This window comes from Haliaeetus albicilla, chromosome 8, assembly GCF_947461875.1.
Source record: "Haliaeetus albicilla chromosome 8, bHalAlb1.1, whole genome shotgun sequence".
NCBI lineage: Eukaryota > Metazoa > Chordata > Aves > Accipitriformes > Accipitridae > Haliaeetus > Haliaeetus albicilla.
In genome coordinates this window covers 10,922,911-10,949,406 of record NC_091490.1, presented here as the reverse complement: position 1 = coordinate 10,949,406, position 26,496 = coordinate 10,922,911, and the positions used below count along the sequence as shown (strand labels likewise).

Here is a 26,496-nt window from a genome sequence, read left to right as displayed (position 1 = left end):
TACCATCACTGTTTAAAAAACAAAACAAAACAAAACAAAAACCAGTTTGAACTGAAAATGGAACTTTTCCTCTTGGTATGTGGTTTTCTAGAGCAGTGTATTTGGTGCGACACAAGACCACCCGTCAACGTTTTGCCATGAAGAAGATCAACAAACAGAACCTAATTTTGAGAAACCAGATCCAGCAGGCTTTTGTGGAGAGAGATATACTGACATTTGCTGAGAACCCCTTTGTGGTCAGCATGTTCTGCTCCTTTGAGACCAAGCGCCACCTGTGCATGGTTATGGAGTATGTGGAAGGTATGGTTGTCATTATCTACACCTGCAAAGGGACCTTAGATAGGATGGACGTGTAGCATGTGTGCAATGTGTCTCCTCATAAAGGATGACATTTCCGAGTGATTTATAAGATGTGTGCTTTGAGTGTAAGACTGATAAGTGCACTGCTCTGAACACAATAAGTGGGAAGACCATCTCATGTGTGTGCTAGTCCTTTCTTCATGGAAGGTGAGCTCAGTCAGCCCTGCAGTCACAGGGGAGGTCGTGATGCCCTTTTAGGGAGGAGTGTATGGACTGCTTGGGCTGAGCTGGAGAAATGACTCATTCTACCTACTGGTAGCACAGGTTAGCATAAGGACATACTGCATTTGTGAATCCCTGTGACTAACACAACATGATTGCGGTGGAGCTGAGGAAACATAAAGCCACATGTAGAAAACTGCTGGGGTCAGAAGTCAGCGTGAACTTTCCAGTCCTCACTGGAAAGAAATTGTCCCGCTCTCCTATGGGATGGCATGGCTAGATCCATAGCCCGTTTGCTTGGCATTACAGTTAGAAAAAGACAGTTAAGAAACATCACCAAGCAACACAGTCTTTGTTCTTTAGCAGCCTTTTTTAAAATACAGTGCTATTTTATGCTGGTTTTTTGGTTTTGCTTATTCTTTGGAATATTATTCGATTTTATTTTATCACTGTATCTTATTGTAAGCAATATATTTCCGCTGGTGGATGGGATTAATTTCTTATGCCTGGCTTGCTTGGCTGAATGTTTATGAGAAATAAGCTTATAGTTATTGTATCAGTGCTCTTTCAGATAAATTAGTGGAATGAAAACAGATGTATTGACATAACAAATTTTAATATTAATTCCTATTTGCAAGTAGAGATGAAGGTTGAAAGAAATGTGTGGCCAGTGTTCCTTAAGAAGCTTGAATCAGGGGCCCACAGACTTATTTTCATGAATAGCCTGTGTCCAAAGGCATGGCTGCCTCTCCATGTGTAGAGAGAGCCAGTTAGTAGTTGTAGAGGTGTTTACTTACTATTTTAAGAAGCTTGTATATCAGAAGTAGTATGTGTCTCAGTGGTGGAAAGCAAAGAAATTTATAGAAAGGCCAAACAGTCATGAACTGCCCTTTCTTCAAAGCTTGCTTACAGTTTGGAAATGGCACCTGTACGCTTCTTGACCAAGCATGCCCAACATACATGGATCTCAGTTTTCCTAAGATTTTAATATTTACTTAAAGCTCAAGATGGAGTGTAGAGAGAGCTTTAGAATTCAGGCTAACAGGCTTGAGAGAGACAGCCTTTAGGAAACTTACTCTAATCTAGTATTGTAGACCTGTAGCTCTTCTTTCTTACTGATATTTGCCATTTCACTGTGCCATATTTGCAACTTTTTTTCTAGGAGGTGATTGTGCTACACTTCTCAAGAACATTGGTGCCCTACCTGTTGATATGGCGAGAATGTATTTTGCCGAGACTGTTCTGGCATTGGAGTACCTACACAATTACGGGATTGTTCACCGTGACCTAAAACCTGATAAGTAAGTCTTTAGCTCTTCAGAAGCTGGAGGGAGAGACCCAGTTTTTCAGGGGCTTTCTCAGTAGGCAAGAGGACATGGAGACTAGAGACAGTAGAGATCTTCAGTGGCATCTGACATGTAGGAGATTTTATAGAGTCTCTTCCTACTGATGTTGATCCAGATAGACACTGAGGAAAGAGTTGGAGGAAAGTCTTCAGATATTATCTCAAAGCTGTTGCTACACTGATGAAATTATGGCAAAATTATGATGAAATTAGTTGCCTTGGCTGCTTTGTGATATTCAGTTGCATAGGAGGTTCCTTCCGGGTGTTTGATGGGGATGTAACACTGAGAATTTGCTTAGCATCTTGTGGTGTTCTTTTTTTAAATTGCTTTTGGGAAACAATTAATTGAATGTTGGATTATTTTGCTGCTTCTCTTTCTTCTAGTCTCCTGATAACTTCCATGGGTCACATTAAACTCACAGACTTTGGACTGTCTAAAATTGGGTTGATGAGTCTTACAACGAATCTTTACGAGGGACACATTGAGAAGGATACCAGGGAATTCCTGGACAAGCAGGTAAGCTGAAAAATTTTGTCTGTTGATGTGGGATCAGATGCAGGATTCTGTCTCAGGATAGAATTGGAGTTTGTAGCACTCCCTCTTTGCCTGGACACTGTGCTGTGTGTTGTAGAATAGGAGGAAGATACAAGTCCATTCTCATGTTTGTGCAGAAATTGGTATTGTTTGTTATTTCAGCTTCTTGTTTTGGAGTGATGCACTTCAGCTCTTAGTTTAGGGTATTGAAAGCGTGGCCCAGGCAGCAATGCAGGTGTGAACAGAAATTGGTTTAGAGATGTAACATGGATTTTGCTGGAAGGTTGTTTCACCGTCTCCCCCTTCTGGTGCTTAGGAAGTTCATGGCAAGTTCCTATATGTTTGTTTCTTCTTGTAATTTTGTCTGATGGCTTAAACATTGATTTTTATCCCCATGATATTTACTAAGGGTAGTTTTTCTCCTTAGCCTTCATTTTGCTAGGCTTAACCAGCTAAGTTCTTCTAGATAACAAGATAGATTTTCCTTTGATGAATGAATAGCTCTTCCACACACCTCTTTCAACTTGAGTTGATATTTCCTGGGCATAGTTGACAGGAACTATGTTCTGGATGCAGGCTCACCAGTGCCTTGTATAATGGGATTAAAAAATACTTCTCTCTTCTGAAAATACCTAGGATTGCAGCTGAATTTTCTTTTCTAGCTGTGCCAAGTTGTTACTTCATAATCATCCTGTGGTATTGTCTTCCTTTGCTTCTGAGTAACGATGTTTTTTCTAGCAGGAACACTCTTTGGTCACTAGATCGTGGTCTTGCACTTTGCAGCGTTATATTTTTTACAACTATTTTGTTATTGTTGCTGCTTCTAAGCCAAGGCAACTTAGATTTTCCAACGTGATTTCTTTAGTCATTGTCTGTGCCAGCTGTACCTCCCAAATTTAAATGCTGAAGTGTGTAATCATGCTGTATGGCTAATTCTGCATCTGTGAAACTAAATTCTGCTAGCACAAAGATGTGAGAGGTTTGTCAAAACTCAGTTCCTGATAGCTATAGCTGTGCCAGTAGACATCCATCAAGCAGACAGACGTACACACACAGACTATGCATTTTTCCCCCATGCTTTACTATACGTACACCAAAGAACTACTTAGCTGGCATGTCCACACTCGGAATATTTCATAGTATGTGATATCACTTCTGTGCAGGTAATGTGTTCCTCAAATATAGACTCTTGCTCTGTGGAAGTAGTTCAGAGCATTAAGTGGTTAGTGGCAAAACATAAACTTCCTTGTAAAACTCTGAGGGGGGAGAGAAAAAAAAAGACAAAATAAGCTTTGATGTGAGTTTGGCAATTTGTAGATTTATTGCTTTCTTGTGTGTTTCTCTTGAGGTCTGTGGGACTCCGGAATACATTGCACCAGAAGTGATCCTGCGCCAGGGCTATGGGAAGCCCGTGGACTGGTGGGCCATGGGAGTTATCCTGTACGAGTTTCTAGTTGGCTGTGTTCCTTTCTTTGGGGACACACCTGAAGAGCTGTTTGGACAAGTGATCAGTGGTATGTTTCTGTTCTGACTCTGAAGGGGTTTCAAAGTGTGCTGTGAAGTAAAACCTTGAAAATATAGAGGATCCACAGTTTAGTCGGGAAGGACTAGGTATAGAATAATGGGGTTTAGTTTTAAAATATTTATCTTTCTGTGTCAAAGTAGCATCCATCTCATTCAAGCTATCGAAAGTTGTTGAGTTGCTTCACGTCTTGCTAGATAGTTCTGTTGTTGTGCATGGTATGGGAGTCATGCAAATCCTTGTGGGACTGGGGAAAAATATTTGGGGATTTTTCTGTTCTGTCTTTTAACTTAAATGATGGAGAATATGAACGGAGCAGCCGCCAGCTGGTCTAATTCAGTCTGATTTTGGTTATTGCTTCTGTAGGTGCAAATGTCAGTCAATTAGTAATTGTTGTATAAATGAAATAAAAAGGAAATTGTAAGCAAAACACATCGAAGCTGTTGTACTCGGTACCTTCACGTCTTGTGGCTTTTTAAACCTCTCTCCTGCTTGGAGTTGGACAAATGATTGCTTTGTGTTCTCTCAGTGAATATGCCAGTGAAAACATTTCCTATTGGGAATGCTTTCTGAAACAGTAAATTTTTAACACACTTGGCAAATGTCCTTTGTAAAAAGCAAATTTCAGCAAAGAATTAAATATGATGCATGAAATCATTACCTGTGAATTGTTCTCTCTGTTCCAAGTATAACGAGTGTGGAATGTGCGGGCATGAGATACAGCTGCAGTATTGTCATTGTCATTGTTTATAGATTGTCATGGAAGTCCCATTTCTCCTATTTCATACTTTATTAATAGAGTTCTTATTGCTTTTTTTTCTCCACAAGCACTGCTTGGATTGACAGCAGCTTTAGCTGACGCTGAATTTTATGCATTTTGGAAAATGTCAATGCTTGAATTATATTAAGTATGCAAGCTGCTGAATTCGAGGTATTTACGATTCTGGGGCAGTACTGAACACTGCATTTCATGGTACAGGAATGTGAATGGTTATTCAAATTGGTCGTGAAGCTGGTACAAAATGTCAAGTCTCTTTTTGTCCCCAGATGAAATTGCCTGGCCAGAAGGTGATGATGCACTGCCACCAGATGCCCAGGACCTCATTGCTAAGCTTCTCCGCCAAAATCCTCTGGAAAGAATGGGAACAGGTAGGAACCTTGTGCATAGGAAAGTACTAGCCAGAAGCAGGAAAAGAAGGTACCTTGCCAGTGATACACACCCACCCATGTTGAAAAATGCTCATCTAGAGCTGGGAAACGATTTATACTGGGTTCAGTGAATCTTGTGTGATGAAGCTCTGAGAATTCATGTAGATTGTACGAGTCAGATATTACTGTCTTGTTTGGGAAATAAGAAAGGGGCACTGCCAGCTTGGCAACATAACTTCTCAAAATTGTGCTGTTCCATTGAAGGCTTGAGGGTTGGGTCTCCATTTGAACACTGTATAATCAGATTTCTTTGAAGTTCTCTTTGACTAGGGGCTTAATCCCCTACATGGATGTGAACTCCTGGGTGTAATAAAATAAATGAAAACTTTCCCATTCCTAGAGGCTGTACTGTAGAACTCCCCAAACATACAACAAAGTCTGATAATCAGTTTGGCAAAGTCAGATGCATATGTCAATCTTTCTGTATTATAATATCAGATTTAAAGTTTTACAAGCCAACACTTCCATTTCCTGATAGTAAATAACCATAAATAATCTCTAGCTACATTCTTGTTTTAAAATAATTTGTGCAACACTGTGGCTTCACAGCACAGGTTGTCTGTTTCATTGATTTGATTAGTTTGATTTAATTTTGGATTTCCAATTGGAAACTACACTTTAAGGATAAAAAACCTTATAAAAAATTATATATATAACAATTCCAAAAGGCACATGTGTTCAGCAGACTTAACACGTGTACACAAGGGTGATGAATAGATCATGAATTAATAATGATATCAGATGGTTTTCACATGTTCTTCTTTACTTCAAATCCATGTACTTGAAAGATGTTGCTGTCATGGAAAAGATGTAGAGTTTCTTGCCTTATAAAATGAGTTGATGGACTGATTTTTTTGATTTCTTATATACCTGTAGTGCTGAGACTGCTGTTCCACTTGGCATCTCGTAGTGCCACTGGCACTCAGAAAACCTTTTATCTCTTTTCCTCTGCTATTCTCTTTTTTAAAAAGACAGTAGCATCTTTTATGAATATTAATTTAATTTGGAAAAAAAATGCATATACTAGTAGACAGATAATCCTTAGTTTTTCCTTCTGGGTACCCAAGTTTCTGAGGTTAATAACAAAAGATACTAATTCAGGAAGATACATAAGCCTCTGCCTTGTTTTAAGCACATGAATGAGTTTATTCATGACAGTGGAGCCACTCACATGCGAAGTACCTTTCTGAGTTTGCTCTCTGTATTCAGCTATGAACAAGATGGTATTTAGAGTTTGGAAATTTTAAATTAAGATGTCAATTAGTTCTTAATCTTGCAACTTGCTGTGGAATGTAACAGCAGATGCTGTCTTCCAGTCATTTTAGTCATGTGTTGTCATTAAACAGGAAGAGGAGGTGGGAAGAAGGCAATCTTCAGATTTTATCCTGCATTACCGCTTTGGTAAAAGGATAAGTAGTTTCTCAGAATTCCTGGAAAATGTGTGACTTAAATATACTCAGGTACATTCTCTTAGGCTCGTGATATTTTTAGGGTTTGTTTTTCTTGTTATGCAAATGCTGAAAGAAGTACTCTGTAATAAAAGATGCTTATTTCAGGTAGTGCCTTTGAAGTGAAACAGCATCGGTTCTTTAAAGATTTGGACTGGAATGGATTACTTCGGCAGAAAGCTGAATTCATCCCACAGTTGGAATCTGAGGATGACACAAGCTATTTTGACAGTAAGACTAAAGATTCAGCCTGAATGGCATCATATTTTTTGTGCATATTTCATTTTTGAAATTGTTAGAGATAAGTCATTGTTGGAAATTAAATAAAACACTTGATGGAAATTGCTTTAAAAAGTTTCCATTGAATGCTAAGTAAGGTTTCTTTGAAAGCAAATTAATTTTAAATAAAAAAGTGTTGCTGATGAAGTCAATTGGCCTTTCACTGGTGCCTGTGGTCCTGCCAGCCATGGCCCTGCAGTGAGAGGTGCTGCAGTTGTTATGCTGCGTTTATTATAGTACTTTCAAATCATTTGGTAAATCCAACTTCCTTGAGTTTTTGAGCAATATTATCTTTCCCTAGTGACTGTTTTCAGCCAATAAATTTTTTTTTTTAAAAATCCAAACTCTAAACCTTGAAGACAAGTATGTAGGGAAAATTCTTTAGAGATTTTAAGTAATTTAAATCATTTTCACTGCAAGTGTATCACCTTATTTTAGTAGCATTAACTCTGATGAGATATGAAGTGAAGTGCCTGTCTGGTGTGTATAAATGTCTGGGAACTGCCATGGTATCAATGCTATGTAAGATTCCTGGTATTTCCAGATAAGCAGCAGACAGAGCTGGTGCTCTTGGAAGAGAAGGGAGAAGCGTCATGTGAGGGATGGAGAGGTCTCTGTCCCCAGAGCCTTCGCTCCCTAGCTTTTCTCATTTGACCTGGGGAGCTGAGCAGGTGGAAAGGGCTTGGGCTTGTCACTGGTCAGGGGGGTCTCTCCCCCACTCCAGCTGCAGCACAGGATGATACTGGGCTATTTCAGTTTCCTGAGCTATGGAAATTTCTGCCCTACTTCAATGGAATCTCTTCCATCCTTCCCCCAGGGCCATGGGACTCACTGACTGCATATGAAGCACATTTTTTTCTCTGCTCCTGTGCTTTGCTCAGGGTGAAGGGGAGGGAGAGAGCAGCCTGCTTTCAGCCCCTTGGCTGCCACGCTGCAAAAGCAGCGATCCTATTTAGATAGTGCTCTTCCAGTTTGGGGAAGAGGCTTTTAGGCTAGGGTTTGGATGGAGGGGTAGGATGGAGAAAGAAATAGATTGAGAAATCTCCATGTACTTGCTGCAGAGAACAATTTGAGTCAAGCTGTGCAGAGGGGGCTGAGGTGCGTTTTGCATGTATTGAGGCTGTATTGGTACAACATACATGTAGAAACCGAAGTGGCGGTGTGTTCCCACCGCTAATGGGACTTACCAGACATTGAAGCTTGAGCTCTGGTCACTGAATTGGGTCAGTGATTGGGAGAGGTGCAGTACAGCAGCCATGAGTGGATCCTGATGGGTACAAGGACGACGTTATGTTCAGTGGTGCAAATCACTGGGTCTGTCAAGTAGGAATGATGGCAAACTCTCCAAGTGCCCAGGCATGCTCAGCAGGTTATCACGGTGACTTTGAAGTGAGTCCTTTATAAAGGCGGGAATTCTCATGTCAGGAAATATCTCACATAGACACTGATAAGAGTTGGTGTTGCTGTTATAAACCCTAATGCAGAAAATTTTAGAATTTATGAAAGTAGCTTTCTGGCTGATACAGTGCAGCAAATTTGGCTCAGGATAGCTATCAGCTTTCTGTAGCCAAACTTATTAATGCCTGCCCCACAAAATCCAATGTGGCTAGCTTAGAAATCCAGTGCTGCAAATGTCAAGGCACAAAATCTCTTTGGAGGCAGTTTTGATTTTTGCATTAAAAAATAGCTTTGCATATTGGCTGCTTGCCCATTTTCTTTCACAAAATCTAATCCTTTTTCTACTTGTAGGAGGGAGAAGAGGAAATATTTGGGGGTGATAAATATTTTTATTTTTTAAAGAAGGCTTGTATGTATGTATGCAGGAGAGACTTTGTACAATCATAAGGCTGTTTATTGGAACTTGGGACAGTGAATTGTTTCCGTGTTTCCTTCCATGTGATTGTTTGCTGTAGGGAGGAAATACCCCTACCGTGAAGGGTCTGCAGGATTAGAGACCTGCTGAGTATCAGCTGCTTTTAGAATATATTATAGCTGATAATATAAGATAAATTCAGTAGGAAGGAGGTATTCTTCACTGCGAATTGTACAGGATGAGCAAAACTGGCTGGGTATGTTTCAGTATTAAGGAAAATACCCTGCATGGTATATGAACACTCAAAGTTCTTTGTAAGCAGACAAGTAGGAATGCTTTAGGTGCGAGTTATCAACACTCCCTGCACTGATGAAATGTGCCACGTCTTGTTCACAGCCCGTTCAGAACGATACCAACACCTGGATTCGGAAGAAGAGGAGGACACTAATGATGATGATCACGTGGAAATTCGTCAGTTTTCCTCCTGCTCGCCGAGGTTCAGCAAGGTAGGAGCATGCTAGCTTGTTGAAAGAAAACAAGTGTTGAGACAAACACAGTTTCATTGCTTCGTATGGGGTAGATTTTAATCATGCAGATGATATGTGGGAGTTGCATAGTGTTCAGTGTTCACTAAGGAAAGAAAAAACTGTATATGTTGTTTATTCTGTGATAGTTTGTGGCCTGTTAGAAGGTGAGTGTGAGTACCAGAATAATTGGAGAGTGAGATTTTGTATTTCTTAATGTTTCACTAATATGCAGGGTACTGTGGAGGTCTCTTCTGCATCTGATACAGTTTGATATTTTTACTAATGACTTGGATGCTGGCATAGGAAGTGTCCAAAGCTTATTTGCTTTGAACAGTGTCATTCTGAAAGGGTCTTCCTGTAGGTGACAAGGTGGTATTAGGATGAAAATTGATTCTGACATTTTGGAATAATGGTCTAAAATCAAAGGGATCCCATGCAGTACTAGCACAAGTGAAGTTTACACCTGTGCTGTTGTTCATTGTCTCTAATACAGCCTGAGGAACAAAAGGCGAGGTGACAATTTCAGAGAAGGATCTGGGCATACAGTGCATTGTGAGATGTGCCAAATTACTGAAGCAAAAAGGCAGCTACCATACTGGGAAAGCATGAATATTTTCTGCAAGGCAAATGAAGAAATCCTTTCCATCTGCTTAGCAGTAGGAAGGCCATAGCTGGGGTACTCTGTCCTGTTCTGGGCAACATTCTTGAAAATAAACATGGACCAGTAAAAGAGACTCCAGAGGAAGGCAACAAGAATGATCCGAGATCTACAAAACATAAAACCTAATGTGTTTCCAGATACATAACTGCTAGAAGAAAAGGAGTACTTTGGTCTTCCTGTTCTACCCAGAACTGATATGAAATGATGGGCACAAAGGAGGTATAGGGTAGATGGTAAGAAAAAGTTTCCAATGTTGAACAATAATTGAGCACTGGCATGGGTTGCCTGGGGAATTCGTAGAATTTCCATCTCTGGCAGCTTTTAAGAACAGGTTGGAGAAACATCTGTCAGGTGTTACAAGAGAGCTGGTTCTGCTTTGAGGTAGGGAAATGGACAGGGAGCCCTGAGGAGGTCCCCTCTAGCCATGCTTTCTGGATTCAGGTCTGTGCAGGTCTCTCATTCTTACTCAGGTGATCTGAAATAAAAAGTTGGAATTCTGGATATTTCAAAGTAGTACAACTCCACTGTTAGCTTGGATAAAATAAAGTATGTTTGGGAAAGGGCAGAAGGGAGAATAAATGCCGTTTTGAGATTAGCCTGCTCTATGAATTGTATTTCCCTCTTCTTAATGAGATGGGAGTAGGAACTTTACTTAGGGCCTCTGAAAGATATTGCAGTTTTTCATGGCAGTTCCTCCAGATTTCCGCTGCTGAAGTCAGTTTTGAAGCACCAGTTTGTTCTTCTTTGTCCTCAGCCGGGCTACAGTGGTTTGAGTAACAGTTACCATTAATTTGTTGGAGTTGCTCCTGATTTGCATCACCAAAAGTATGTTTAAAATTGGACCTGAGGATTAGTTGGGGTTTTGAAAAAGTTCTCATGAGTACGTAAGGGTTTCTTTTTTCTGCCTTTTCTCACCATGAGTATTATTCATCTGTTAGACTGAAGCTTTTCTTTAGGGTTCAGTGTTTTTGCCACAAAGAGAAAAAGTTCACTTTTAATGAATTTATTTTAAGACCTGGAAAATTATACAGCATTTGTAATGTGGGAGGCATAAAAAGCTCATTATATTTTGAAATTCTTGTCTGACAATTCAGCCATATGATTTATTAATAGTTATCTTGTTGATGCTCTGAATTTTTAATAACATTATTTTCATTAATCTCTTCTTATGTAAATTAGGTCCACAGTCAAATGTAGTTTTAAAAGGATGGATTTTTTTGCTTAATCATTTAATTATTTAAAGACGGCTGTAAAACCAAGAAAGGCACTTTCATTAAGCTGTCAGCATTATAGTAGATTCCTTGAGGAGGGCAGGACTTTTTTGTTCTGAAATAAGCTTGGGGCAATGCTGATAGACTGACGATAATGAAATGGGGTCATGAGCATGATGCCTATCACTGAATTGAATTTGTGTAGTAAGATTTCAGGATCCAGATGCTAGCCTTCAAGACTTGTGGAGCCTGCTTTAGCAATATATCCTCTTAGATTTGAGAATCATTAAAAACAAAAATCAAGTAGTTTCAAAAAATCTTAGTATTTCTGTGGTGTTCTGGGCTGTTTTCAGAGGAGAGGTGTTGGGTGCTGTTGTAGAAAAGCTTGTTTAGTGTTTCTGAAGCTTGCCTTTTTCCTCTCCTCCCTGGCACACTTTGAGCATGTCACATCCGCACTGTGTTATTTAGCCAGAGAACATTCCCAAGTTCATACTTTCAGGGAATATCTTCCATTTTGAGAAGAGATTATGCCCGTTGATCAGAAAAGGCCACGTGGGTTTGTTTTCTCTGTCTTTTGCTATATGCAGGTGTACAGCAGCATGGAACGTCTTTCCATCCACGAAGAGAGGAAGACTCCACCACCAACTAAACGGAGTCTGAGTGAAGAAAAAGATGACCGACTGGATAGCCTTGGCGGCTTGAAGAGTCGAGACCGCAGCTGGGTGATTGGGTCTCCTGAAATGTAAGTTCTGCAGAACTAAGTCTTTTGGTTTCACATAGCATCTGAGAAAGACCAACCTGTGCCAGAGTTTTCCATGACCAGTGTTAGGTCAGGAATGCTTCGTGTGTTGTATTTCCACAGGTGAAGCCTGGAATAAATAGCTGAAAATGAATGTGTAGAAGTGATATGGTCCTTAAATGTATCTAGTTAAGTACTAACATCTCCTAAATTTGTAGCAAATAGTTTAAATTAATTTAAAGGGATTCTAACCTCCAGTAAAGCTTTCATTTGTGGAAAGACTAGTTACATCAGAGATGTACCAACAGTAGTTTTTTCTTAAACATCAGTGAATCAAAAGTCTGGTGTTGCCAGATTTTTACCATTTGTCACAAATTAGAGAAGCCATTAGTAAAGTCCAAAGTGTATAAAGTTCGGAGTATCCAAAAAACTCTTGTGTTCTAATAAAAAATGTCAGTAAAATATATGAATACCCAGAATTTGGATACCCACCGTGTTTCTCGCATTACTGAAATAATTGTCAAACTTTCCTTAGAAAAGGGATATCTCTCATTTTGTGCAACTCCTGTAAAGCTTTTACACTAACGTTTGGCATTGGAAAGATCATAAAATGTGGTTGTGATCTATTCTGTATGACTCCATTAAAAAAACCCCAACATTTTATAGATTACACTCTTAACTAATGCGCGCTCATCTTGCATTAGGCCTTCCTGGCTTCAAATTTACAGCAACTTTGAAAGAAAAAAATCATCTAATTCCAAAAGGAACATGGATGATGATTTGCATTTTGTAATTGTGATTTTTATAATATTTAATATCCTATTCATTGTACTGTATTTTTCTTTGGTTTTATTCCTTCCTTTCTTAGAAGCTTAACAATGGAATATATTGGAAATCTAAACTCAGGTGATACCCCAAGCTTTTGCTGTTTTAAGTCCTAACAATGTAGCTTTGTCTCCTAACTTCGCCTTAAATTGGCTTCAGATGTGCGAGTTGGGGGTGTGTGCTGTTGTCACCATTTAAAGTTCATTATCCCCCTAACTTAATTGAAGGGCTCTGTCTTGGTTTTTCTCTTAGACTGCGTAAGCGCTTGTCTATGTCTGAATCCTCCCACACGGAGAGTGACTCCAGCCCACCCTTGACGGTCCGCCGACGCTGCTCAGGGCTTCTTGATATGCCCCGTTTTGCCATCTCCACTGAGGATGAGGGAACTGTTCTCAAAAGGCCGCAGTCCGAAGGGATGCTCTTATCCGCTGTGCAGTCGCGGGAGGGGCTGCCGGTGCCCATTCCAGAACAGCCTGTGGAGCAGGAGCTGCAGCTGGAAGGTGATGGTGGACCCACCACCCCCTCCGCAGCCATCAGCAGTGCCTCAACGCTGACAGGTGCGTGCTCAGTGTGATGGTGTCGTGGTCCCCAGGAAAGCCATGTTAGCTTGCAGACGTTAACACTGTAAAACTGTGGATCTGGATGTTGGGTGTTGTGAATGTCTCATGCTAAGTAGTTATTTCAGTACAGCTTTGTGGGTGTGCTTGCCTTTGAAATAGCATCAGTGGTTTAATCTCTTCAAAATTACATCTTACGTTTCAGTCCTGTCACTTAAAATTGATTAAGGTCTTCTCATGCTTGAGACCCATATGATCTATGCCTTATTACAACCACTGGGTGCCTAGCTGTGGCAGCATTATTTTAAGCATTATTCAGAGCAGATCACTGCTGAATTGGAGCTGGGGAATATGGGTGTCAGCCATACTAACAGATCCCTGCTTCCAATGGTTTTATTTATCCAAAAGGTTTGGAGTAGAGACTTGAAATTTGCTGGGGGAGTGGGGTTTGTGTCAGGGACATGCTACTTGCTGTCTCAGCCAAATATCCCAAAATTTAGCCCAGTTGCAGGCTTAAAAAAAGCGCAGCCTAAGTTTAGTAGAGCAGGTCTTAGAAGTCAGTGTCTGACTTCTCAGAAGCTGTGACCGTCCTGGGGCCATTCTCCAGCACTGGGCTGAGCTGGACCTTCCCTGTGATGGTGCCCTGGGCTGCCGCAGTGCAGGGCTGGGCTCCTGCCCCTTTCAGGGCACCAGGAGGGCAGAGGGTGAAGCTGCCCGTTTCCGAGAACAGAGGAGGCCAGAGCTGGGAACTGGTGGGAAGTAGTAAGGAGGAAAAAAAGGAAATTTGGACCAATGGAAGAGAGCAAGGAAGTTGAATTGAAGGTTGGCAAGACAATATTTGAGAAGGAGGGCATATTTAGGGGAAGAACTAGATTATAGTGTTGAAGAACAAGGACTAACTGGCTAAGAAAATAAGAAACAAGTTGCTGGGAGAAACTGAGAGCAAGCAGGCAAAGCAATCATGGATACACTGAGGATGGAAAGGAGAGGAAAGGGGTACTGAGCAAGGAGTCAGAGTGGCAGCAAGACTGGACAAGGACAAGGTGAAGGGCACTGGGCAGATGTGATGGTGGATTGACAGCAGAAGGTGGAAATGCCTTCAAGGAAATTTGCCTCCAGACTAGAGTAAAGCTAAAGATCCCCACATCTCATTATTGCTCTTCTGCAATCCAGTCTGAAATTCCTTCAAAATTGTCCCATTCTCCTCTATGGCTCATCCTCCCAGAAGAGGCCTGGTGCTGCCATCGTGTACTCCATTAACCCATGGAAAAAGGTGTAGGAGTGAAGGAAGTAAGCTGCCACATACATGGATGACATAGGTGCTATAGTGGAACCTTAGTTTCTCAATTGCATACTACAAGCCTAGAAACATGCTATTTAAAATTGCAAGAACACTTTCATTGCAAATTTGAGTATCTCCAAGTTGAAACAGACAAAAATGAAGCTTCCCTGGGCAGCCTGCTCCCCTGAGCCTAATGCATTAGAGCAGTCTTTAATCTGTCGCATGGGATTCAGGGATACCATTGCTTCAGTGTCCCCAGCCTACAGAGTTAAGTCAGAGGCAGGGGACTGCAAGAAAGGAATTTAATTCCTGTCACTGTCTCGGAGTGCTCCTTTAATGTATATCGCAGCCTTTTCACACGCAGCCTCCGATTCTGGGTTCCTCATTGTCTGGGAGCCTTATTTGAAACTCTGTGGCTGTTAAATGTTGAACAGGCATCTGGTACTGAGGTCTATGGGAAGGGTGCTTTGAATTTTTATTTTCATGGTACTTCCTGCTTTACTTAGTATGCAGAGCAGTGGTGCCCACTTAAATAACGATGATCAATGTTTTGTTCTGTCCTCATTGTTCAAAATGTGGCCCTTAGGCTTTATTTATTGCATACTGCTTAAAATTTGCTTTTGAAGACAGAATGATTAATTTCCCTTGTGGACTTGCTGTGATGCTCACCACTTTCATTTCTAAGCACCTTGTAAATTCTAATTAATGTATTTTCACAGTGCTCCTTTAAGGTATCAGATGGGGAACTGAGGCACTGAGCTTGAGTACAGCAACCCCCAGCCCCCAGCATCTGCTATTGTTGCATGCCCTGTCTGATTTTCAAGATTACTTTGCATTTTGTGTATAATTATAGCAGGTTAAGTAATTCAAGACTAATTGCAATGGTGCACAGAAGGGGGCAAATTAAGGTTGTTTTTGCAATCCACATTTTTACTTTCCCTGACTTTAGTACCTTAGTATTCTCTTAAAGTGGATTTTTTATATGCAACTCCGGTAGAACCTGGGTCTTCTGTTACAGGCAGTTTTAACTTAAAGATTGACAGTTCTTGCTGGTTGTAAAAACAGAGCACTTTCCATAAACCTGTTTTCATCTGTGAACAATCCCATTGAAATGGCTTGCCTGCAGAACTGCACCGCAGCTTTAGGATTCATGTAACTGCTACTGAGCAACGTGATTTCATTAGCGAGCTTTTCTGACAGAATAGAAGCCACTAATTTTCTGTATTCAGAATAACACCATTTCTGTAAATAAAAATTCAAGCCCTGGGGTTTCTTCTTAGGAAAATTTACTCTTGGACTTCATGTAAACATGACTTTGATTTGATGTATTTTGCCTGTAGGGGAATAGACTGTTAGGAATTCCCTGTGGTTCTAATCTGTTTTAATTTAAACTGTAGCTGGGAGCACTGCAGATTTCTCTGATCCACGAGCTCGCAGTAATAGCAATGAAGGCCCAGACTTTACCACTCCAAAAGCCATCAGCGATTTGGCAGTGCGGCGGGCACGACACAGGTTGCTCTCTGGGGAATCAGGGGAGAAACGTACCTCAAGACCTGTCAATAAAGTGATTAAATCAGCATCCGCTACTGCCTTGTCTCTCCTGATTCCCTCAGGTAAGAAATGCCTCGGGTGAGGCATTGTCAGAATCTGCAAGCACTAAACAAAAGGTCTGCAGACAGATCCTCCCCCTTCGCTCTCCTGGAATAATGTCCTTGCTGGCAGGAGGGGAGAGATCTAACTTTTACAATCGGTTTAATATTTACTACTCGGCAGGATAATGAATACTGCTTTGCCACAGACAAGAGCATTGTGTGTGTGGTCTGACTGCAGCTTCTGCAAATGGCAGCTGGGCCTTATTCTTTCCCTAGTTTTGTTTCAACTGGCTCCTAGCTGGTCTTTAGACAGCGGTGCAGCAAGGAGGTATAGAGACTCCGAATGATTTTAACCCTCAAGGTACTATTTTTGGGGGGTCACATGCTAACTGCGGCGCTGTTTGGGAACTGAATGTGATGCGTTCATGCACTGGGAGGTTTCAGTAACTCCAGATAACTTGGTTGAGATCGAGTGTTTAAGAATTCAGTGGTGTAAGTAACTCACAAAGTCAGTCAATGCTGAATAGCTTGCCTTGTTGGCCCGGCTCTGTCTCCAAGCAGAGCCAGACCTTGACAATTCCTAATGCCAGGTGGTAACTTCTAGTGAACAGCCCAACCATGCCAAGCTATGACAGACTGGTTCAGCAGGAGGCTCTCCCCACAAGGACTTTCTCCCTCTTTGCAGAGGATAAGACCATGCTGTATTTCCAGGGCTGTACCTGTTCCTGCCTAGATGGGAGCAGGGTATTGCAGCTGGGCCATGACTGCCAACCCAGCAGAACCTGCTGGCAGAGCAATGCCTGCCTGCCCCTCAGCCAGGGAGCTGGAGGCAGGTATGCAACTGCTTCTTGGCACCGTCATGGCGATGCACGTTACATTTCTTGTGGTTTGGGCATTGGTTGCTTTTAGAACTACAAACTCCCTCATGAAAATCTCTGAAATGCGTATTTAATCACCCAGCAAAGGTTCCTCCAGAGCTGCTCTCGTCTGCCAGGTAAATATGTGCTGGGCGCAATTCAGCAGGTGTTTCTTAATGGATTAGTGATTACCTTTTACAGCTGCATTTAATATTCCTGCTCTTTGGGTTTATTTTACTAATGTTACCAGCTTCACTTTAAAATGAGAGTTCTGTATTTGCTTTGTATTTTTAAAAGTGGATGTTGTTCCACTAGCAAGCAGAGTCAGATAGTTTAGCCGATAGCCCAGCCCTCGGCTGTTCGTTTGGGAAACGTACTCTAAAATACACTTGTGGTGGTGTTTTTCAGTAGCAAAGTCCCTGCAGTAGCTAATTTTTTAGGGTTAAATATTTTTGCCCCTGTAAATTTAAAACACTACCAAAACTATCTAGATATAGTTGCTGTCTGATTGCCTACTGGGTTTTTTTGTGTTAATACTAACTGATTTTGATTTATCTCAGCACTAACATGTAACTCGCACCAAGATCTAGAGACTATCTGATCTTTTGGAGGAGGATAATATATCATAACCTCGAAATGGGGTGTTCCAGGATTGTGCCTAGAGCAAATGCTTATGATGGGTTGTAAATCCCTGAAAGAGAAGTAGTAAACACTGTGACCCAACCATAATCCTAGGCGAGCAGTGCTGCTGTATTAAATACACACCTCCAATGTGCTTTATGGAAACTCTGCTGATTTTTGTATTTCGAAGCATGAATGAATTGAAGCTGCAGGCAAACCCAGCTCTGGTGAAGACCACCAGCTTTAAGAGCATTGGGAGAGACGGTTTCCTAGCTGTTCTCTAACAAGAATTTTCTCTCTTTTGGAGGCCTGGTTTCCTAATCTTTGCCCACCTTTGTGTCATCACTGTAGATCACCACACGTGTTCTCCATTGGCCAGTCCAATGTCACCTCATTCTCTATCCTCCAACCCATCTTCGAGGGACTCCTCACCCAGCCGCGACTTTTCTCCTGCTATCGCAAACCTGAAACCACCAATCATCATCCATCGGGCTGGAAAGAAATATGGTTTCACTCTCCGTGCCATTCGCGTCTATATGGGTGACAGTGATATCTACACTGTGCATCACATGGTCTGGGTATGTCTCTGCTTTTCTAAAAAGAGTACCCTTGGGGCCAGAAATGCATTTAGCTGGGGTTGTGGGATTTAGCTTTATAAATTGTATTTTGCCACCCTGTTTTCTGTCTCCTTATCCGGACCCAAAGTTATCTTTTTAGTGTGGGGGAAACCCTTAATAAGTAAATAAATAAATAAAAGCACTTTGGGTTTTACCTGTAGCAGTTTTCAAGCCCATCACAGAACCACAGCAACCTTTCTTCCCTTCTTTCTTCCCTGGTTACATGAATCCACCTTCTTTCACCTGTAGCACATACTTTAAAGCATGTTTCTGTGTACATACCCTCTTTCCTTTTTTTTTGGCTTGTTGCATGAGTGCCACTTGTAGCTAATTTATTCAGACCTGTGTTAGTGATTATAGCCTGCTTCTGATCAATTCAGTCTGCTGGGGTTTTCCAAGCAGTTGCTTGGAATTGATTACAAGCCTTAAAGCATCACTGCTGCTATGCTGATTGCCTAGGGATTTAGCTCTTGGCTTAGCTGTGTGCTATGCTAAAAGGTCTGCTTTCCACGTCTGTATCTCTTCCTTCCCATTATTTCTGGTACTTGATCTCTGTGTTCCTTTTTTGTTAACATATATGACTTCTAGGAATGATCTGTTCCCTGAAGCAGTGTTGTTTGAATTGTGTAGTTAGGGAGAAGGGAGTCAGGGTAAAGGTGGTTCATTCTTTTCTTTATATCTCTGTGTTCATTAGACAATTTGGACTTCATATGCTTTCGTCATTATTTAACACTCATTCTTATCTAGAAAAATAATCTGAGGCTGCATTTTTCCTTTGCTCCTCTCTGCTTTCTTTGAAAAGTGCTGACTTTACCAAGATACTGATTTGTCATCTTTTCTGGCTAGAGGGAGAGTTGCAGCATTCTCAAGCGTATCTGCCTCCTCACTGTAAAGGAGGCTTACCTTTCCGAACAGTGATGGGGAAAGGCAATGTGTTCATGGGGGAAAAGATCTGATGTTGGATAGGTTAATAAAGGATGGAAAGTGGAGAAAGAAAGTCTGTTGGCCACCTTGGGTTCCAGCATGTACACGGAAGGATGCTGGATTTGGAATGGCAAAGAAATTGAAAAAGATTGAATGCTTGTCCGGAAATCAAGAGTATCTAGTTAACATTCCCGAGTGGTGAAAATTTTTGGAAGTGGAAATGTGTTAAGCCTTTTGCTTTGGGAGGAGCTTAACCATCCTGGCTGCCTTGGATCAGGAGAAGATGGGCAGGATGCTGGGGGAGGAGTGGAAGAGTGCAGATTTTTGTGCTTGGCTGTGCCAGTCAGTGGTTTCTTTCACTCTTCTCTGAAGCAGCTGATGCTGGCTGCAGCAAGAGATGAGATGGATGGGCTTTGAGTCTGATCTGGCCGGAGATCTTGTACATTCCTCTTCTCAAATCAGTCATCCCCTTCTCGTTGCCAGCACGTGGAGGAAGGCGGTCCAGCGAATGAAGCAGGTCTGCGTGAAGGGGATCTGATAACCCATGTCAATGGGGAGCCGGTCCATGGACTGGTGCACACAGAAGTGGTGGAGCTGATTCTGAAGGTAAGGGCTCAGCACTGTAACATTTTGAAAAATATGAGCCAGCTTGTTTAAAATGCCGTAGGTATCTAATTGGCATTGTCTGAAATACAAGTATGTACACAGCACCTGGCCCTTGTTTTGCAAAAGCTCTTTGCTGCAGCTTGATCCCTAAATCTCCAAAAATTCTGCATGTAATTTAAGCTGAACTCAGATATTTTGTGTGAGAAATAAGGACCTGTCAGGTACATTTTTATCAGCAGTAGAGACAAAGGTTAATAAGATTTAGGTATACCTTTCCTCAAACATCACTTTAAGAAACAAATACCTTAAAAATTTTCCAAATTACTTTTATTTTTTGCCCTTAGGCTGTGCTAATGGTATTAGCTCTTAATACTGCTTTCTCAAGGATTATTCCTAGTGGTATTTAAAAGCAGCTTTGTAATGGTTGGTCTTAAAATTATCCAGTTAAATGACTTGCATTTTGATACCTTCTCTGAGCTGAATCCATTTATGGAAATAAAACCTAAAGTTTTGGACCATTCCAAGAGACAGAAGTGTTTGGGATTGCAAATAGAGGAGCAATCAGGATTTTTTTTACTTTTTTTAAGATGAGTGAGACAAAGCCATGCTCTGTGTTGCAGATTCATCGTGATAGATAAATTATATGCTCGCATCTGCCATCAGTCAGAGCACTGGCAATAGGATTGGTGACGGAATATCACTTTGTTCAAGTTTCCAAGTATTACATGTATCAACTTGAGGCAGTTGGGATCTCAATGGGAGAGGTCAGATGCTGTGTTCTATCTGCTCTGGGAAGCTTTACCTGCCAGCTGGGATCTGAGCTAATAATTTGTGAAAGCCTGACTAAAGGGCTCTCTCTCAGCAATTCCTTAAAAAATGATAGGTGGAAGTGCAAAGGGGACAATGGAGTTTGACAAAGGATTACAAAATGGCAGGCAGCAATAAACTAGCAGCCTACCTGCTTAGCCTGCAGATCTGCTTCAAATAGCCACGTTTTAAGCATTAAGCAATGTCTCATGTGTCTTGTTTCTGACAGAGTGGAAATAAAGTGTCCATCTCCACCACACCATTTGAGAACACATCCATCAAAGTTGGTCCAGCTCGAAAAGCCAGCTACAAATCCAAGATGGCTCGTAGGAACAAGAAGAGCAAAACTAAGGATGGTCAGGAAAGGTTCGTTTTGGTGTTTCTCTGTGAAAATTAAATGGTAGCCAAGATAATGTAAGAGAGCTCTTGTCCAATCAATTTGCAGATGATGTATATCAGCAGGTACATCCTTTAGTTCTTTTTTTCTTTCTGTTTTCTTTTTCTCTTTAACTGTGCCATAAAATTGACTGAAATATGCCAATAAAGGTAAATAAATCATTTGGGCTTGTAAACAACTTTTGAATGCTCTTCCACAGTAAGAAGAAGAGTTCTTTGTTGAGGAAGATCACTAAACAAGCATCACTACTTCACACCAGCCGGAGTTTATCTTCACTAAACCGCTCTCTGTCTTCTGGAGAAAGTGTGCCTGGCTCTCCAACTCACAACCTGTCTCCTCGGTCACCAACACAGAGTTACAGATCCACTCCCGAGTCTGTACACTCAGGTAAAAAAAGAAACAAAACAAAACCAAAATCCACACAAACAGAAAAAACTTGGGGAAGATTTTTGCTTATTGATTAATTTTTGAAGTAAAATACACAGCAGCAGGTAGTAGGTCTGTTTGTGAAGTAAAATGACAGCTGTGATATCAATTACCTTAACGATGGATGTATCCTCATTCATTGATTCATTTAAAAATGAAAATCCATACATCCTTTTAAGAATGCATTTGCTGTACTACAGCATCCTTTCACTTTGATGCAAATGTGTATTGTAAGTTGCAATGTTTTTGTAGCAGTTTGACACATTTTCTATAGTAGTTCAGAGAAAAGGAATCAAAACAGTGTGGCAAAGTCGTATTTGAAAATTGAATCAGCTGATGGAATAAAGAGATTTGCATCTTGAGAATAGCGATGAAAGACATGGTTTATCTGCTTGGAAGTTTTTTCCAGAAAAAAACGTTCTGATAGCGGAGTGTTTCTTACCATATTCTGGTGTTGTGTGACAATGATGTGAATTTTCCATCAGAAGCCATGCAATATTACTGTGTAATATTACTGCAGTGCTTTGTGGTAACACGGCGTTTTGTCTTGACTTAGCATGTCTTATTTTCAATAACTTGTTTTAATGGCCAGATATATATTATTCTTCTTAGTCTTTTTTTTTTTTTTCCCCCCCTCTTTTAAGTTGGCGGCAATTCTTCCCAGAGCAGCTCTCCCAGTTCCAGTGTTCCCAATTCTCCAGCCAGCTCTGGACACATCCGACCCAGCTCTCTGCATGGACTAGCACCAAAGCTTCAAAGGCAGTACAGATCTCCGAGGCGTAAATCTGCAGGAAACATCCCGCTGTCACCACTAGCTCACACTCCGTCACCAACCCCACAGTCCACATCACCACAGCGCTCCCCATCTCCTTTACCCGGACACTCAGTTGGCAGCTCCAGTATTATTCAGTCTTTTCCAGTAAAACTACACTCCTCTCCACCGCTGGTGAGACAGATTTCTCGCCCCAAAAGTGCTGAACCCCCCAGGTCTCCTTTGCTAAAGAGAGTGCAGTCAGCTGAGAAACTGGCTGCCTCGCTGTCCTCTTCTGAGAAGAAGCTGGCTTCCTCACGTAAGCATAGCTTGGATATCTCTCACTCTGAATTTAAGAAGGAGATGCTACAGAGGGATCCTAGTCTCCAGAGCTTACAAGAATCTGCAAATGAAACAACAGGTGGCAAACTTGGGCTAGCGGAAAAAGGGATGTTGCAGAAGCCAGGTTCACGGAAGTTGGGTGCTATTCGACAGGACAGGGTGGAGAGGAGGGAGTCTCTGCAAAAGCAAGAGGCCATCAGAGAAGTAGATTCTTCTGAAGATGAAACAGATGATGGTTCAGAAGATAGTCAGGATGGGAGAAGACTAGACAAGCCCCCTGACAGTGGAGACCAAGGCTCAGATTCTTTTAATGAAGATAGTAAGTTTTCATCTAAATTGGAAAGCAAGGATAGTATCGAAGATGATGCCTTTCTACCTGAAGATCCAAAAGGTACAGAAGATTTGCAGAAGGGAAATAATCAACAAGCCAAGCCTGTTTCAGAGCCACTGCAAATCGATGTGCACCCTTCCCCATCAGAGGTCCTACCAAAAGCTTCTCCAGAAAAATTAGCTAATTCAGAAAAGCCATTCCTAAGATCAGAAACAACTGCAAAGGAACATAAATTGCCAGAAAACAAAACTTTTGAGTGTTTTGGTCCAAAAGACAAGTCTTCTGAAGCAATCAAAGACCTAGGGAGAAGTGCAAGTACTCAAAAAAAAATAGATCGCACAGAACATATACAGTGCCCGTCTATCAAACTCCTGGAACTTGAAGAAGGTGACTTTTCAGGGGCCTCGTGTGGTAAGCTTGACCTGAAAGACCCTCTGCTAACAGAAAGCAGTCAGAAAAAACAGGATTCCAAACCTCTGCTGGCACTTTCTTCGTGGTGCACGGCAAGCGTGAGCACTCCTCTCTCGGTAAGGCCCGCGGATCGCAGTGAGAAGGATCACAAGGAGACGCTTCAGCCTGCAGAACAGCACAGCACCTCATTTCTGTCTCCTGGAAGCACGAGCGAAATATCCCCAAAAAGTCCTAGTACTGAAAAGCAACCCAGTTCATCCCAGGCAGAGAGTGCTTCAACCGCCAGCAAAACGAGCCCAGCAGGTCCTGTATCCTCCACACTCCTCGTCCCCGGTGCTATTGAAAGAGCTCTCTCTGTGTCTCAGTTAGTGCCGCTAGCTCAGAGCGTGTTGGGCCCTTTGAAGCTCAGTCTGTCTGGTTCCGGAGAGGTGGAAAAGAGAAAGGATTTCCCCCATTTGGGTGCCTCCTGTAAAGAAGAGAGAGATTCAAAACAAAAAAGGCAGGAAACATCACAAGCAGGAGCATGTCAAGAGAAAGCCAAACTATCTAGCACAGACGCTCTGACCACAAGGAGCGGATCCTGTGCCGAGTCGTTAAACTCAGCAAAGCCCTGGGAGGCAACGTGTCCTGTGGTGGCAAAAAAGGAGACAACTTTTTGCAGTGCTAAAGCGTCCGAAGTGTTGGGAGGTAGCTGCAAAATCACTCCATCAAAAGAGCTGTCTCATGCTCTTGGACAAGCAGCTCTGAGAGCCTCTCCTCTGCCAGATGGCAGCACGAGGCCCTGTAAAGAAGGGACTCTCGCACAAGCAAAAAGCAAAGAGGTTGGAAATCAGTTAAAAATACAAGACTTTCCCCTGTCACATGATGGTGCTGTAAAGAAAACATAGCAGCATCCCTGGTACCTGTGGACTGGAGCATTCTACATTCAAAATAGAGACTGCATGTTTGAATTTTGTAATATACACTAATATAAAATAGAACTTGTGTACATCTATTTTTGGGAGGGTTTTTTTCATACTGTTTTTTGTGTTTTTTCATCCTTGCTATTCTATTTTTGTACACAGTAATGCTTGCCGTTTGAGGTCTCTTTAGAACAGGGTATCTTTAAAGCAGGACTTAAGAAACAGTTTGTTGAGTTTTCTCCCTTCCAGACCTTTTATGTTGCCTGAGTTTAGGGTCTGTCGTGTTCTTCCCCCTAATCCTGCATTTATTCAAGATCCCCAAAGTTCTGAGTACAAAAAAGGCAGCTTACTTTAAAATCTCTGCTTTTCAACCTTCTCTTTGAAATGCCACTGAAATTCACAAATTTCAAGTATTGTCTTTGAATTTACAATCTGCTGTCCTTTGACAAGGAGAAGAAAATAGTCTCTTGTCCGCAAGTAATTCCGGAACTGTAAACCCTCTTTGTAAGGCTTCTTCATCACCGTGTGCATTCCCAGTCCTGCACGTGTCCTTAGAGGATATGGGGGCAAGGGACTTGGCTGGAGGGGTTAGACAGAGAGCGATCCCTGTCTTCTCTTTAAACCAATTAAAAGTATTTTTCAATGGAATTATCAGAAAGAGAGATCTCCAATCCGTAAGCTGTTTTTTGGGGATTGTTTTCACATATCCTTTATGGGACACATGGCAACTTTTCCCTCTCTTTTTAAAATTGTAGCAATGTTTTATCTTCCCTTCTCTGGCTTCAATTCATAACTTGCCCTGCCTCAGAATAAATGACCCCAGGAGAGGGGCGCCTTGTAGGTTGATTTTTAAAGTAGAGAAATTTGTAGTCGCGTGTTCTCCAGTGTGTCTCAGGCAAAGTTATCTCAATGATAAATGACCTTTGGAGACTTTTCCTTCTCTTGGTGGGTCTAAATAGGTAGGGATTTTAAGGTGTTCCTTAACATTTCTGAATTGGGGCTTGGGAAACTTGCTGAGTTTTCTGAATCTGCCCGTTTTAAAAACTAAAAAAAACCTATGAAGAGTTCTGGCTCCTCGAGTTCTGTGGACAAGCTGCAAGCAGACTTCAAAACACATGTGATATTTTAAGATTTCAGCTTTGATAGCTAGATCATTTCCACTGCTGAGGTCACTTTCCATTAAAAAATTACTCTTTGCTCTTAGGTTTAGACATTGCTTTGCTTTAAGTGTGACCAACTCTGGGTAACAGTGCTCTTTGCTGAGGATTAGATCAACAATAATATACCAATAAATGTGTCGAGTGGTGATACCTATAGCACTGTAAGCCATTTCTTCATCCAATTAAAGGTTCCTCTCAATGAACACTCCCGTCATTTGTCCCAGATTGTGCTCAGCTTTTATTCTAGTCTTCTCTGAGTGTATCTCCCTGCGCATCACCCGCAAGGTCTAGTATCCTGCTCACTGGCTTACTCTGTTAGAAGCAGAATGACTGTGCAACAGTATTTCAAGCTAAAACCTGCCTCTGTTGGTCTGATTTCATTACACTGCCGCCTTCTTCATTGTCTTGGCTTTTTCTGAACTTGGTTTTGATTTGCTTCCCCTAAATGCAAATATGTTTTTATATAGGAATATATTTTCTCCATCTCTTTCAACTTGATTTCAGCTCAATCCACAAATCACAAAAATCTCTGGAATCTCACCCTACTTCTTTCTGTATAACCATTGTTTCCCCCCATTATATACTTGTTTTTGGCTGCTTGGATTTCATTTCTGGACCAAGGTTTGGTTTGGTTTGAGCTTTTTTTTAAACATGTTTAAATGAGTGTTTACTCCGTGTGTCTGTGTGAACATGTATGGTGTTGTTAATACACTAACCAAAGCCTCAACTCTCCCAGATAACATGTTAATAAATCTTGCTGTGACGGTATTGAGAGCAGAGCCTGCTGTGCTGTCTCTTTGCTCTTTTTCCTGGAATTCATAGGCTACTCGTATACACTTGGTTTGCAATTATAAACCACAATATTTCCACTGCCTTGTCAGGGTCCTGGGTATCTCCAGCCTCTCAAAGCACTCTTGTTGTTGAGCATCATTCTGTGCTGATTTGGAGCAATAGCAAGTAAGGAACAGACTTGGCAGGGTCTGGTACTTATCTGGCTGGTTTTCTCCCTGATGGGTTGATTTACTAAAAAATTGCTGAGAAACAAGGTCTGACTGGCAGTACAGTATATGATAAAATGGACAGGAACAGTGAAAAATTGATTCAGCATCCTGAGTCTGTGGTAATTACAAAGACAAGCCTCAAGCTTCTCTCCTGAGAGCACCTAACCTTGGCCAGATGGAAGTCTCTGTATCAATTAAGTAGTGAGCCCAGAGTTGCATGGGGACGTGGTCCGACCTGGCTGTTCCCTGGGTGGCAGGTCCCCGTTTCCTTCTCCT

The 26,496-nt window shown here is 41.5% G+C and overlaps 1 protein-coding gene across 10 annotated transcripts in view; it reads left to right on the top strand.

The window, feature by feature from the left end:
* MAST2 (microtubule associated serine/threonine kinase 2) overlaps nt 1-25,998 on the top strand; it is a 198,834-nt gene extending 172,836 nt beyond the window's left edge. For 9 of the 10 annotated variants that reach the window (XM_069788840.1, XM_069788839.1, XM_069788838.1 and 6 more), the window contains 15 exons: nt 92-300; nt 1,685-1,823; nt 2,252-2,384; nt 3,751-3,916; nt 4,972-5,073; nt 6,690-6,812; nt 9,070-9,179; nt 11,660-11,814; nt 12,889-13,193; nt 15,873-16,088; nt 17,897-18,123; nt 19,570-19,692; nt 20,729-20,865; nt 21,096-21,283; nt 21,967-25,998. In XM_069788840.1, the coding sequence (XP_069644941.1) occupies nt 92-300; nt 1,685-1,823; nt 2,252-2,384; nt 3,751-3,916; nt 4,972-5,073; nt 6,690-6,812; nt 9,070-9,179; nt 11,660-11,814; nt 12,889-13,193; nt 15,873-16,088; nt 17,897-18,123; nt 19,570-19,692; nt 20,729-20,865; nt 21,096-21,283; nt 21,967-24,044 (4,411 nt within the window). In that variant the 3' untranslated portion in view covers nt 24,045-25,998. The remainder of the gene's footprint in view (nt 1-91; nt 301-1,684; nt 1,824-2,251; nt 2,385-3,750; nt 3,917-4,971; nt 5,074-6,689; nt 6,813-9,069; nt 9,180-11,659; nt 11,815-12,888; nt 13,194-15,872; nt 16,089-17,896; nt 18,124-19,569; nt 19,693-20,728; nt 20,866-21,095; nt 21,284-21,966) is intronic. The other variant, XM_069788842.1, reaches the window with a different exon arrangement.
* The last annotated feature ends 498 nt before the right edge of the window (nt 25,999-26,496 follow it).